Here is a 15,000-nt window from a genome sequence, read left to right on the forward strand (position 1 = left end):
GAGAATCTGGAGAAATCACTCCACGTAAGCGGCAGGTCCGGAAACCAACATTGAATGACCGTGACCTTCGATCCCTCGGCTCTGTATCAAAAACTGACATCAAACTGGGCCCAGGCTAAGACTGATTTTTTAAATTTTATTTTAATCTTCTATTTTTTTTCTCCCATTCCCCCCCCTTGTTTACCTGTGTATCATCTTTTTTGTAAGGGGCGCTGGAAGCCGGCAGACCCGTCAGCGATCCTGTTCTGTCTCCCTGTAATGTTTGTCTGATCTTGAATGGGATTGTGCTGAAAATGTCAATTTTCCTGAAGGAACTCTCCTGACGGAATAAATAAAGTACTATCTAATCTAATCTAATCAACCTCTAAAGGATATCACCACATGGGCTCAGGATCACTTCATAAAACCACTGTCACTAAATACAGTTTGTCGCTACATCTGTAAGTGCAAGTTAAAGCTCTACTATGCAAAGCGAACGCCATTTATCAACAACATCCAGAAACTTCCGACTGTTGAACGACGGAAGCTCTACATAAAACAAGAATGGGAAAGAATTCCACTTTCAAAGCTTTAACAATTAGTTTCCTCAGTTCCTGAACATTTATTGAGCGTTGTTAAAAGAAAAGGTGATGTCACAGTGGTGAACATGCCCTTTCCCAACTACTTTGGCACGTGTTGCAGCCATGAAATTCAAAGTTAATTATTATTTGCAAAAAAAAAATAAAGTTTATGAGTTTGAACATCAAATATGTTGTCTTTGTAGTGCATTCAATTGAATATGGGTTGAAAATGATTTGCAAATCATTGTATTCCGTTTATATTTACATCTAACACAATTTCCCAACTCATATGGAAACGGGGTTTGTATATGTGTGTGTGTGTATATGTATATATATATATATATATGTGTGTGTGTATGTATGTATGTATGTGTGTGTGTGTGTGTAAACGTGTGTATATGTATATATATATATATATACATACACATTTGTGTGTATATAAATGTGTATGTGTATATATGTATGCATGCATATATATATATATGTGTATATATGTATATATATATACTTATGTGTGTATATATGTGTGTGTATGTATATACGTATATATATATATATATATATATATATATTTATTTTTATTTTTTTTAATTAATGGGAGAACGCATCATATATGGATTGTATTGGACCCCAGGTGGAAAATGAGCATGTCTGTAAAAGAGCGTTTGTGTTCATTTTGTGTTAAAATGTTTACTAAACCATTGATCCAGTCCTATGTTGGGCGTACATTTTAATAAGGATGAAAATCCCTCCGGGTACTTCGGGTTCCTCCCACCTCCAAAAAACATGCACCTGGGCTTAGGTTGATTGGCAACACTAACATTTGGCCGTAGTGTGTGAATGTGAGTGTGAATGTTGTCTATCTGTGTTGGCCCTGTGACGAGGTGGCGACTTGTCCAGGGTGTACCCTGCCTTCCGCCCGAATGCCGCTGAGATGGGCTCCAGCAACCCCAAAAAAAGGACAAGCAGTAGAAAATGGATGGATTTTGAAAAAAAGTCTATTTTTGATTAATGCCAAATAATGAGTTATTTATTGTCAAAGAGTGTTTAATCGTGATTAAATATTTGAAGCAGATTTCTCCCAGAAGCCACTGAAAAGGAGGCGATCCTTAATCACTTGGGCCTTCCTGCGAGGATCCTCCCCTCAGCTGGAGACGTCCACGGGGATCACGGCACAGGGCTGCTTGTTCGGTCGGCCCCTCAGCACCGTGTGCGTAGAGGGCGCTTTGCCAAAGCCTGTCATGGTGGGTGTTGTGACAAAATTAATTTAATCCAACAACAATGTTACTCTAACTCAGGGGTCACCAACATTTTTGAAACCAAGAGCTACTTCTTGGGAACTGATTAATGCGAAGGGCTACCAGTTTGATACACACTTAAATAAATTGCCATAAATAGCCAATTTGCTCAATTTACCTTTAATAAATAAATCTAATATAAATACATACATATATATATATATACAGTATATACATATGTATGTATATATAAAATGGGTATTTCTGTTTGTCATTCCGTCGTACATTTTCTTTCCTTTTACGGAAGGCTTTTTGTAGAGAATGATAAAAAAAAAAATACTTGAACGGTTTAAAAGAGGAGAAAACTGAAAAAAAAAAAACATTTTGAAACAGTTTCTTAAATTTCGACTCTTTAAAATTCAAAATTCAACCGAAAAAAAGGAGAAAAACTAGCTAATTCGAATCTTTTTGAAAAAATTCAAAAAATTATTTATGGAACATCAGTTATTTTTCCTGATTAAGATTAATTTTAGAATTTTGATGACATGTTTTGAATAGGTTAAAATACAATCTTCATTTTGTTAGAATGTATAACAAATTGGAGCAAACTACGTATATTTTTAACAAAGACAAATCATTATTTCTTCTAGATTTTCCAGAATAAAAATTTTAAAACAAAATTCAAAAGACTTTGAAATAAGATTTAAATTTGATTCTAAAGATTTTCTAGATTTGCCAGAATATTTTTTTATTTTTAAGAAATATTTCAAAAATATTTTTTGTCGAAAAAACAGACTTTAAAATGAAGAATTAACTAAAAATGTATTTATTATTCTTTACAATAAAAAAATAAATTTACTTGAACATTAATTTAAATTGTCAGGAAAGAAGAGGAAGGAATTTAAACAAGGTATATGTGTTTAAAAATCCTAAAATAATTTTTAAGGTTGTATTTTTTCTCTATAATTGTCTTTCTGAAAGTTATAAGTAAAAAAAAATTATGAATTTATTCAAACAAGTGAAGACAAAGTCTTTCAAATATTTTCTTGGATTGTCTCTCTTAGAATTAAAAATGTCGAGCAAAGTGAAACCAGGTTGCTAGTAAAGAAATACAATTCAAAAAAACAGATGCAGCTCACTGGTAAGTGCTGCTATTTGAGCTATTTTTAGAACAGGCCAGCGGGCGACTCATCTGGTCCTTACGGGCTACCTGGTGCCTACAGGCACCGCGTTGGCGACCCCTGCTCTAACTGCTTTATGTTGTATTGTTTCCATTGGCCTGCTCTGTGTCTAAAATATATTTTTATATCACCCTGCTTGTTCCAGCGGAGATAACTCTGGTGGGTTCTTCTTCCAAAAACATAAGTCAAGGACTGTCTTGATGCTGAAAATCACTCATTTATATTGTATTTGTCATTTGGTCAAAGGTTACTCTCCGAATTGCTTTTTGTGATTGATGCTGTATTACTGCCTTTCCTATTGCTTATTAAAAACATTCCAGTTCACAATCAGATCAAGTCCGTGTTTTGCTCATCCCTCGCCAGGACATGCTGATCTTCCTGTATCACGAGGGCCCGTGGACGCGGGGCATCTTTCGACGGCCCGCAGGCGCTCGCGCTGTCAGGGAGCTGAGGGACTCAATGGATGCCGGACAGTTTCTTCTTCCCCTGACACGGGACCACATCTTCATCATCGCCGGAGTCTTCAAAGTAAGCACGGCCCCGTCTTGTTGACCCACATCTCTCAGATGTAATCTGCATCAGGACATAGTGTCCCCAGCCTCTGTAATCTGCATTCTAATCCGCGTTGTGATGCTTTCGCTTTGTAACAATTTTGCTAGGATTTCCTGCGCAACATCCCTGGCAGCCTGCTGTGCTGTGATCTGCATGGAGAGTGGATGGACGTGTTGGAGGAAGAAGAGGCGCAGCAAGAGCGAGTGCAGGAGATACAAAGGTGTGACAATAGGACAATATCCTCTCATGAAGGGTGGACAAATTTTTCCACTGAAAACTGAACACATGCGGGGGTCATTTTGATATTTTACATTTTCAAAACATATACATCTTTTTTAAATCTTTAGGGATCTGCTTAAGTTTGGAATTTTTTGGACCTGGAATTGGTAAAAACAAGTCCTATTATATTTGATTTTTTCACACTTAACTCTCTAGATGAATTTGAAATCCTTCTGTATTTTTTGAATGTTTTTTGCCCTTTTTGGAAAAAACAGAAAATATCGTATTTCCTTGAATTGCCGCCAGGACGCTAATTAATTTAAAACCTCTTCTCACTCCTGCGCTTATCAAAGGCATGCGGTAAAAGTAGGCATGCGCTAATTATTTTAAAACCTCTTCTCACTCCAGCACTTACCAAAGGTATGCAGTAACAATTTGAGTGTGATGTAAGCTTGGACATTAAATCCTACTGAATAGCTCTTAATCTTCTTCCCTTTATGCGATTTCAAATTACCGGTATTGAAATCCGCCTCCTCCATTTTGAAAATGAGGACAGGGGAAGTGTCACTCGTGACGTCACGAGTTTGACCAGGCGGTAATACTAAGCATACGCTAATTATTTTGGGAAGCGTGTTTGACCCGGCAGTAATTCAAGGCAGGCGCATACTATATGCCCTGGGGCAATTCAAGGAAATACGGTATGCAATATTTTCCCCGAAAAATGTTTCCAAATGGGAATATTTTATATAAATTGACATATTTGTCTGAAATTACTTCACGACAACTGATTTTAAGTCTTTATTTTTTAACTTTATTTATTGTTATTGGTTGAGCAAAGACAGTTCTTAAAAAAAAAAATCACACTAACACTATTGGGGATCCAAAAGGGTCCCACTCATAAGTGTTAAAAATAAGTCATAAAATTTTATTTTTTTAACTTTCAACACTTAAGTCCGTAGATCAACTTCAAATTTACCAGTTGATTTTATTTTAATTTTTTAAATGCCTTTTTTGCCATATAGAACTTTTTTTAAATGGCAAGAACACAAAATATGGGATTGAACCCAGGACCGCAGGACCTTTGTATTGTGAGGCGGACACACTAACCCCTCTCCCACTGTGAAGCCCAAGGTCCATAATTTATAACATTATTTTGATTCAGTGTTATTGTTTGAGTAATGACTGTTCTCAAAAAAATCACACTAAAGCTTTTGGGAATCCAAAAGGGTCCCACTCATAGTGTTAAAAATAAGTCATACAATTGTATTTTTTATTTTTTAAATTTCAATGCTTAAGTCTGCAGACCAACTTCAGATTTACCAGTTGATTTTAAGTAATTTTTTAAATATTGTGTTATGCATTTTTTGCCATTGAGAACTTTTTTACATGTCAAAAATACTTATCCCCCAAAATAGAAAGCCAACTAATGTATGTGAAATGATTGGAGCCATGAATGAGTAAATAAATCAAAACATTGATTTTGATTAATTATTATTTTTTGAGCAATGACAGCATTAAAGTCAACATTTCAACTTTTTCTCGTTACATTTCACCTGTTTGCTCTTTTATTGTACTTTTTTATGTTTTGTTTCCTTTTAATTATTTAATTAATTATTATTAATTATGTTACAAAATGAACTGCGGGCTACAAATGGCCCCCAGGCCACACTTTGGACACCCCTGCTGTAATGTCTCCCTCAGCTCTCAATGCTTCCAACAAATGCAAAGAAATATTTTTGTTGTGCAGAATGATGGGTAGGCTACCCAAAGGCAACGCTCTGCTTCTGCGCCACCTGCTGGCCGTGCTGCAGCGTATCCATGGTAATGCTCAAGAGAACCAGATGACCAGTTTTAACTTGGCGGTGTGCATCGCTCCCAGCATGCTTTGGCCCCCCGGAGCGCTGTGCAGCCCAGAGGCGGAGAATGAAGGAACCAGGAAGGTAAGTTATCTGAGGTCTGAGCTCTATACCTGCATGAAGGTTCTATAGCATAGAGCTACTCACTTTTGTAATGCTTATTTTCATGGCTTATTTCAAACCAAATTATTAGCTTGTTTTAACAAAATGTTGATATGTTGCGTTTCCGATTTTTTTTTTTTTTTTTAGCCTTTAGCAATTCCAAGCATAAACATGGCTGAATGAAATAGACATATTAATAGTAGTATTGGTCACTAGATGGGACCAAATGATTCAGAGCTTGCGCTTCAGTATCGTGGCCACTGATTGGCTCAGCCTCGTCAGTATTATTCTATTGGATTACAAAAATGTAGTGAAGTGAATATTTATATAGCGCTTTTTCCTCAAGTGACTCAAAGCGCTTTACATAGTGAAACCCAATATCTAAGTTACAATTAAACCAGTGTGGGTGGCACTGGGAGCAGGTGGGTAAAGTGTCTTGCCCAAGGACACAACGGCATTAACTCGGATGGCGGAAGCGGGGATCGAACCTTCAACCCTCAAGTTGTTGGCACGGCTATATCGCCCCTATTACTAGGGGTGTGGGAAAAAATTGATTCGAAAACGAACCGAATCCTTTGTTCTCATTTTTAAAAAATCGATTTTTTTTATTTTTTATCAATCCAACAAACCACTACACAGCAATACCTTAACAATGCAATCCATTTCCAAGACTAAACCTGACCCAGCAACACTCAGATCTGCAATAAACAGAGCAATTGAGAGGAGACTCAAACACGACACAGAACAAACCAAAAGTAGTGAAACAAAAAATGAATATTAACAACAGTATCAATATTAGTTATAATTTCAGCACAGTGATTAAAAATCCCTCATTGACATTATCAGACATTTATAAAAATAATAAAAAAAAGAAAAACAGTGTCACAGTGGCTTACACTTGCATCGCATCTCATAAGCTTCACAACACACTGTCCAATGTTTTCACAAAGATAAAATAACTCCTATTTTTGGTTCTTTTAACAGTTAAGACAAATTTACATTATTGCTATCAGTTGATAAAACGTCCTTTACAATTATAAAAGTTAAAAAAAAAAATCTACTACTCTGCTAGCATGTCAGCAGACTGGGGTAGATCCTGCTGAAATCCTATGTATTGAATGAATACAGAATCGTTTTGTATCGGAAAAATATCGTTTTTGAATCGAGAATCGTGTTGAATCGAAAAAAAATCGATGTATTATCGAATCGTGACCCCAAGAATCGATATTGAATGGAATCGTGGGACTCCCAAATATTCGCAGCCCTAGCTATTACTTTACAGCTCTCATAATGAAAAAAATAAACTTTTTTTAAAAGGCCGTAAACAGCTGTTATAATAGTTGATTCATATTACAATTTTTTTATTTTTAATCATTCTTACTTGGGGGAAATATACTTACTAGAGAACCAATTAACAATGATAAACAGTGGTTTACTGTTATTGGTTGTGGTCAGTTAATTTCTACCAAGTAGGAATTATTACTATAAGTGGAATATTTTCATAGAGCATACAGTACAGGCCAAAAGTTTGGACACACCTTCTCATTCAGTGCGTTTTCTTTATTTACACGAGTATTTATATTGTATAGGTTGATTGGCAACACTAAATTGGCCCTAGTGTGTAAATGTGAGTGTAAATGTTGTCTGTCAATCTCTGTTGGCCCTGCGATGAGGTAGCGACTTGTCCAGGGTATACACTGCCTTCTGCCCGAATGCAGCTGAGATAGGCTCCAGCACTCCCCGCGACCCCAAAAAAGGGACAAGCGGTAGAAAATGGATGGATGGATGGTCACTGAAGGCATCAAAACTATGAATGAACACAAATGTACTTAACAAAAAAAAAGGTAAAATAACTAAAAACATTTTTTATATATTTGTTTCTTCAATATAGCTACCCTTTGCTCTGATTACTTTTTCACACACTCTTAGCATTCTCTGGATGAACTTCAAGAGGTAGTCACCTGAAATGGTTTTCACTTCACAGGTGTGCTTGAAACTCATCCAGAGAATGCCAAGAGTGTGCAAAGCAGTAATCAGAGGAAAGGGTGGCTGTTTTGGAGAAACTAGAATATAAAACATGTTTTCAGTAATTTCCCCTTTTTTTGTTAAATACATAACTCCATATGTGTTCCTTTCATAGTTTTGACGCCTTCAGTGACAATCTACAATGTAAATAGTCATGAAAATAAAGAAAACGCATTGAATGAGAAGGTGTCCAAACTTTTGGCCTGTACTGTATATATGCATTTATGACCTATTAATAGGGGTGTAACGGTACGCAAAAATTTCGGTTCGGCACGTACCTCGGTTTAGAGGTCACGGTTCGGTTCATTTTCGGTATAGTAAGAAAACAACAAAATATAATTTTTTGGGTTATTTACCAAATTTGTAAATAATGGCTTGATCCTTTTAACATTGGGAACACTATAATAATTCTGCCCACGTTAATCCACATTAAACTGCCTCAAGTTGTTGCTTAGATGAAATAAAATGACAACTTTTCTTCTACATATAAAAAGTGCAACATTAAACCGTTTCAAGTCAACTCATCATGCTTAATTACAGCATTGGGGAAGCCTTTAGTTATTTTTATTATTTAAATGTTATATTTTTATGAACATGTGATAGCAGGGACCCTGCCATTCAAAACTAGGCTGCTACATTACTAATGATTAATGTAACTATAGCTGAAAAATAGTACAATAGCAATAGGAGTTCATGTAGGCTTAATGATGCACTTACATTATTATATACACTATCAGAGACAGAAACTCTTCATTTAACATTTTTTGCTGCTTCAACACATCTCAATCAACACTGTCCGTAACACACAAACACATGTACACACCGCAAAATGAGCTAACGTAACGCTAAAAGCTAACTAGCCTTCACCTAAAGCCAGAACTGCGAGTGAGCTGAGCTGCAGTTTGTTTCTAGAAGGTCAACGAGCTCATAGTGATGTTTAGAAAGTAGTTGACTTGGAAGTGTTTAGTATAACTTTGGGAGAGTCCGTTGCTCCCCTACTAGACGCCTATCTGCTCGACGCTGAAGCGCTGACTAGATGCGCTCTGAATACACACTGCTGATTGGCTTTTTATCGCTACTGTTGTAACCAAATCAGATGGTTGTGTGGCAGGGACAATGCTGGGTGCTGTGTAGCAGACAGAGGCAGGAAGCAGAGCAGCTTGTTAAGACTTTTAGGCGGCTACTTCATATGTTCGTGTGGAACTCGTTTGGTACTCCTCCGCACCGAACCGGAACCCCTGTACCGAAACGGTTCAATACAAATACACGTACCGTTACACCCTTACCTACTAAATATGGTTTTCAACAATCCCTGCAGACATGAACACCCACATTGTCACCTTTACACTATTTTAATCCAATACAATACACCTAATAAAAAAAAAAAAAATGACTACTGACTTTAGAAGCCATGGTTTCATCTAGTGGGCAATACTACAGCGGCAATGCTACATTTAGGGCATAAATATGCGGTGAGGGACAATTCAGGGCTGGGCAATTATGATGAAAACTAACACGCTATAATTGTTTTATATTGGTCGATGTCAATAACAATAATTATTGATATTTATTAAAACCTATCGAAAATAACGACCAGGAGAAAAATATATTGAGAGTAAACCTTTTTATTTAAAATGTAACCTTCCTCTGGTTATAATCCCTCAGCTATCAAGGCATAAAGGAAATGTCAACAAAAGCATGGAAGACAATGTCAACAAAATAGTAAAATCACATTGAACAATAAGATCTTAAAATGAAGGTAAAAAATAAGGAATATGTAAGAAATGCTTCATAAAGTGTAAGAAAATAGTGCAAAGTGTTAAAATGTAAACAGAGAAACTTTTGAAGAACTAGTTTCTGCAGGTTTAGTGCCAGGAAGTTACAGCTGTGCTCTAAAGGGTGAGTGCGGCTAACGTGGTGTGGTGTTAGCGTGCATCATTGCATCATTTACAGACCACATTGGTCTGACTACAGGCCCTTTGAAAAAATCTAAAAACATTCATATTGTCCAGGTGACTTTTCCTCTTTTATCCACAATCTTTTCATTTTTACTTTGTCTTCTCACTCCATGCTAAGAATCAACCGCCAGATAACAAGATGACGCAAGCAACCATACTGTTACCTGATTGGCTGCGTCACTCCCACTGATCAGTGATCACTTCCTGCGTTCTTCGGCTAGTGCCTTTGTTCATGCAACCAACCTTGCTTTGCAACATCCACTTTTTCCAACAAAGAAGGGAAAAAAATATCGAACAACTTATCGAAAACATTTTTTTATCAATATCAATTCCGTGTCTGTTACGATGTATATTGATATCTTATCACTCAGCCCTGGGATTATAGTGTACTGTACTGGTCTACATATAAGACAGAAAAGACTAGTCTATTTGTGGTGTTCAGAGGGTTATACATCAGGTGCTACTAAATGCATTTCCCTCAGAGAGTCTGAGATTTTCTTCCTGGCACTCACACTCAGTCGCAACAATATGAACCTAAGAGTCAGCCAATACTTGACCATATTAATATTATTCTGTATGATGTTTTACTCCATTAGAACAATTTTCAGTACCTTAGAGTTGTACTAAAAAAACTAAACAAATTTCCTCTAACCGTGTGTAGCGAAACAAGAGTTTGGTGGTAGAAGTGATACCAGAGCCGGCTTTGATGCTGGATGTTTTTGTGGCTGCACAGGTGTGTGACTTGGTGAAGTTCATGATAGACCAGTGCCAGCAGATCATAGGAGAGGAACCATCCTCACTCTTTGGAGCTTTTCTACAAACACTCACCGCTGAGGAGGAGACAGGACTTGGTACTAAACTCACACTCATCTGTGTTGTGTATCAGCCTGGTATCACACTCACTTTATCATCTGTGTTGAATATCAGCCTGGTATCACACTCACTGTATCATCTGTGTCATTCATCAGCCTGATATCACATACTGGGGCGGCATAGCTCGGTTGGTAGAGTGGCCGTGCCAGCAACTTGAGGGTTGCAGGTTCGATTCCCGCTTCCGGCATCCTAGTCACTGCCGTTGTGTCCTTTAAATTAATGTTAAAGTAATTTTTTTAATTGTAAAGAATAATAAATACATTTTAATTTAATTATTCATTTTAGCTTCTGTTTTTTTGACAAAGAATATTTGTGAAATATTTCTTCAAACTTATGATCCATCCATTTCCTACCGCCTTTTGGGGGTGCTGGCGCCTATCTCAGCTACAATCAGGCGGAAGGCGGGGCACACCCTGGACAAGTCGCCACCTCATCGCAGGGCCAACACAGATAGACACACTCACATTCACACACTAGGGCCAATTTAGTGTTGCCAATCAACCTATCCCCAGGTGCATGTCTTTGGAAGTGGGAAGAAGCTGGAGTACCCGGAGGGAACCCATGCATTCACGGGGAGAACATGCAAACTCCACACAGAAAGATCCCGAGCCTGGATTTGAACCCAGGACTGCAGGACCTTCGTATTGTGATTTTATGATTAAAATTCAAAAAAAATATTCTGGCAAATGTAGAAAATCTGTAGAATGAAATTTAAATCATATTTCAAAATCTTGAATTTCTTTAAAACATTTTGTCCTGGAAAATCTGGAAGAAATAATGATTTGTCTTTGTTAGAAATATAACTTGGTCCAATTTGTTATATATTCTAACAAAGTGCAGATTGGATTTTAACCTATTTAAAACATGCGATCAAAATTCTAAAATTAATCTTAATCAGGAAAAATTACTAATGTTCCATAAATTATTTTTTTAACTTTTACAAAAAGATTCGAATTAGCTAGTTTTTCTCTTCTGTTTTTCGGTTGAATTTTAAAGAGTCGAAATTGAAGATAAACTATGTTTCAAGATGTAACTGTTTTCTCCTCTTTTAAACAGTTCAATTAAGTGGTTTTTTTCATCATTTATTCACGACAAAAAACCTTCAGTAAAAGGAAAAAAAAATGTTTGACGCAATGAGAGACAGAAATACCCTTATATATATTATATATATATATATATAGATTTATTTATTAAAGTTAAATTGAGCAAATTGGCTATTTCTGGCAATTTATTTAAGTGTGTATCAAACTGGTAGCCCTTCGCATTAATCAGTACCCAAGAAGTAGCTCTTGCTTTCAAAAAGGTTGGTGACCCCTGATGTGAGGGATAATGAGGAGGAGAAACCCCATACATGTAAATTGTATCTAAATGTGTCTAATTGTCATCTTTCCAGACAAGTGGACATATCCCCTGACCGACTCGTCCTACGACAGTCTGGAGAACGAGTTGGACACCAGCAGCGGCGGCTCACCCAGTTTTTGCGGCCGACGTCTGAGATCCAAACCGGGGAGTCTGGACTCGGTCCTAACATGCAGCGACTACGACCAGGACACGGACGCCGACACGCAGAAAAGCACCTGGCAGCTGCTGAGGAGAAGCCGAGGGCGGAGGCTGCACCGTCCCGGCCGGGACACGCCCACCGCCGACACCCCGGACTCCCTCTCCCCGCAAAGCGTGCACAGACAGCGGCGACGTTCAGAACCGGCGCTGGCGTACGCGGCCAAGATCCGGTTGGGCTTATCCGTGAGCACGGACGACCTCGCAGGAGAGGACAAAGGCGAGCGTCCCTCAAAGCCAGAGGCGGGGCTTCTGCAGCGGTGCAGGAGGTCAATGGAAGCCAGCTCCTCCAGCCTGTCCTCCAACCCCAACTCTCCTGCACCGCCACAGAGCTTCCTGTTAGGCAGACCACAAGCGACCAGAATGTGTCCTCCCTCCACCCCCTGCGTCCCCGCGGCGACATGCGGCAGAGACGGGCAGTGGGGGACCTTGAAAGGTCTTCATCCAAACTCTTGGCTGAGGAAAGACCGCCGATTGTCTTTAAATCAGCAGGAAAGTTTGGAGAAGAACTCTCACACCACTGATGATTATTAGTATCATTCACTATTACTTTCTAATTAGTACGTTTAATATGCACTTAGTTGTCATCAATGCTTTTGAGGCCTGATATTGAACATCACAGCAACACGGATGCCCCCCAGTGGACATTTTGATGTACTGCACATTGTTTACTATTCAACTCAATTGTTTTAGAGCAGGGGTCACCAACCTTTTTGAAACCAAGAGCTACTTCTTGGGTACTGATTAATGCAAAGGGCTACCAGTTTGATACACAAATAAATTGCCAGAAATAGCCAATTTTCTCAATTTACCTTAAATATACTGTATATATATTTATATAAAAAAAATTGGTATTTCAGTGTCAATCTGTCGTACCTTTTTTTTTCTTTTTATGGAAGGTTTTTTTGTAGAGAAAAAATTATGAAAAAGACAATTTAACGGTTTAAAAGAGGAGAAAACACGAAAGAAATGAAAATTACATTTTGAAACAGTTTATCATCAATTTTGACTTAAAATTCAACCCAAAAAAAGAAGAGAAAAAGTAGCTAATTCAAATATTTTTGAAAAAATTTAAAAAATAATTTATGGAACATCATTAGTAAATTTTCCTGATTAATATTCATTTTAAAATTTTGATGACATGTTTTAAATAGGTTAAAATGTAATCTGCATTTTGTTAGAGTATATAACAAATTGGACCAAACTATATTTTTAACAAAGACAAATCATTATTTCTTCTAGATTTTCCAGAACAAAAATTTTAAAAGAAATACAAAAGACTTTGAAATAAGATTTAAAATTTTAAAGATTTTCTAGATTTGCCAGATTTTTTTGAATTTTAATCATAAGTTTGAAGAAAAATTTCAAAAATATTTTGTTGAAAAAAAAAACAGAAGCTAAAATGAAGAATTAACTTAAAATGTATATTATTCTTTACAATAAGAAAAATATACTTGAACATTGATTTAAATTGTCAGGAAGGAATTTAAAAAGGTATATGTGTTTAAAAATCCTAAAAACATTTTTAAGGTTGTATTTTTTCTCAAAAATTGTCTGAAAGTTATAAGAAGCAAAGTAAAAAAATAAATGAATTTATTTAAACAAGTGAAGACCAAGTCTTTCAAATATTTTCTTGGATTTTCAAATTCTATTTGAGTTTTGTCTCTTTTCGAATTGAAAATGTTGAGCAAAGTGAGACCAGTTTGCTTGTAAAAAAATACAATTTAAAAAAATTGAGGCAGCTCACTGGTAAGTGCAGCTATTTAAGCTATTTTTAGAACAGGCCAACGGGCTACTCATCTGGTGGTCCTTACGGGTTACCTGGTGCCCGCGGGCACTGCGTTGGTGACCCCTGTTTTAAACACATCATTCAAGAGTTACTTCTCCCCTCAGTTATTTTAATTTTGTATAAAAAGCAGCGTCTGCAGTGGACAGGGGCGACTAAGCTCCCTGCCTCTTGACATCCAAATCGCTGCTGTTGTGCCCTTGGGCAGGACGCTTCACCCTTGCCCCCAGTGCCGCTCACACTGGTGAATGAATAATGAATAATGGGTGGTGGTCAGAGGGGCCATAGGTGCAAACTGGCAGCCTGGCTTCAGTCAGTCTAGCCCAGGGCAGCTGTGGCTATGAAAGTATCTTCCCACCACCAGCTGTGAATGAATGATGGCTTCTCACTTCTCTGTGAAGTGCTTTGAGTGTCGAGAAAAGCGCTATATAAATGTAATCTATTATTTCATTTGTCTTTATTTTGTCATGAAATTAGGGGAAAGAAATAGCTTATCGATACAACAGCTTGTCAAAGATCATCTATATCATGGTACTTGACAAACTATCTGCTTCTCTTCTGTGGGCTGCAGCAGTTGTAATACACGTTTCAACCACTAGTGGCAGTAATGATATCAAACTGAAGTAGTCTGCCGCTAAAGTCATAGAAGTTTTTAAAGCGCAAAAACTATAAAGTGGTGAAGCTGTATTTTCATTTGCACTTTAATTTAGACAGTTTATTCATTGGTAATTTACTGTAAATGTTTTTAATTTTGCACTGTGTAATGTTGTAAGTAGTTGTTATGAATCCTTTCTTTTGCAGTATAGGGAATTAGTATTTATTTTTGTAATCAGCCTGACCTAAGCCTTGATAATATTTGTGATGAACACAAGGTTTCCTATCACTTGCCAAGGTTGTCAGAGGTCAAGAATGTTTAGAAGCCCTGATCTCCATGAGTGATTTTAGGTCGATTCCACGTTTTTTTAAACTGAACTCGTCAGTTGAATATTTTTGGTGTATTCTCTGCATTACATTCTTGCTTCTGTATTTGAAGTTTGTTCTTAAAATAAATAAAGCTTGTATTAAGAGTATTTGCAGTTAAAGACTTGTGTAT

At 37.1% G+C, this 15,000-nt stretch overlaps 2 protein-coding genes across 2 annotated transcripts in view; one reads left to right on the forward strand and one right to left on the reverse strand.

Moving 5' to 3' along the window:
• LOC133544385 (rho GTPase-activating protein 20-like) overlaps positions 1-14,969 on the forward strand; it is a 30,929-nt gene extending 15,960 nt beyond the window's left edge. The window contains exons 10-15 of the mRNA XM_061889637.1: positions 1,635-1,804; positions 3,343-3,507; positions 3,639-3,751; positions 5,498-5,690; positions 10,425-10,542; positions 11,958-14,969. Of these exons, the coding sequence (XP_061745621.1) occupies positions 1,635-1,804; positions 3,343-3,507; positions 3,639-3,751; positions 5,498-5,690; positions 10,425-10,542; positions 11,958-12,655 (1,457 nt within the window). The 3' untranslated portion in view covers positions 12,656-14,969. The remainder of the gene's footprint in view (positions 1-1,634; positions 1,805-3,342; positions 3,508-3,638; positions 3,752-5,497; positions 5,691-10,424; positions 10,543-11,957) is intronic.
• LOC133544384 (adrenodoxin-like) overlaps positions 1,562-15,000 on the reverse strand; it is a 30,077-nt gene continuing 16,638 nt past the window's right edge. The window contains exon 5 of the mRNA XM_061889636.1: positions 1,562-1,796. The gene's annotated coding sequence lies outside the window, so the exon portion shown is untranslated. The remainder of the gene's footprint in view (positions 1,797-15,000) is intronic.

This window comes from Nerophis ophidion, linkage group LG27 (genome assembly GCF_033978795.1).
Source record: "Nerophis ophidion isolate RoL-2023_Sa linkage group LG27, RoL_Noph_v1.0, whole genome shotgun sequence".
Classification (NCBI taxonomy): Eukaryota; Metazoa; Chordata; class Actinopteri; order Syngnathiformes; family Syngnathidae; genus Nerophis; species Nerophis ophidion.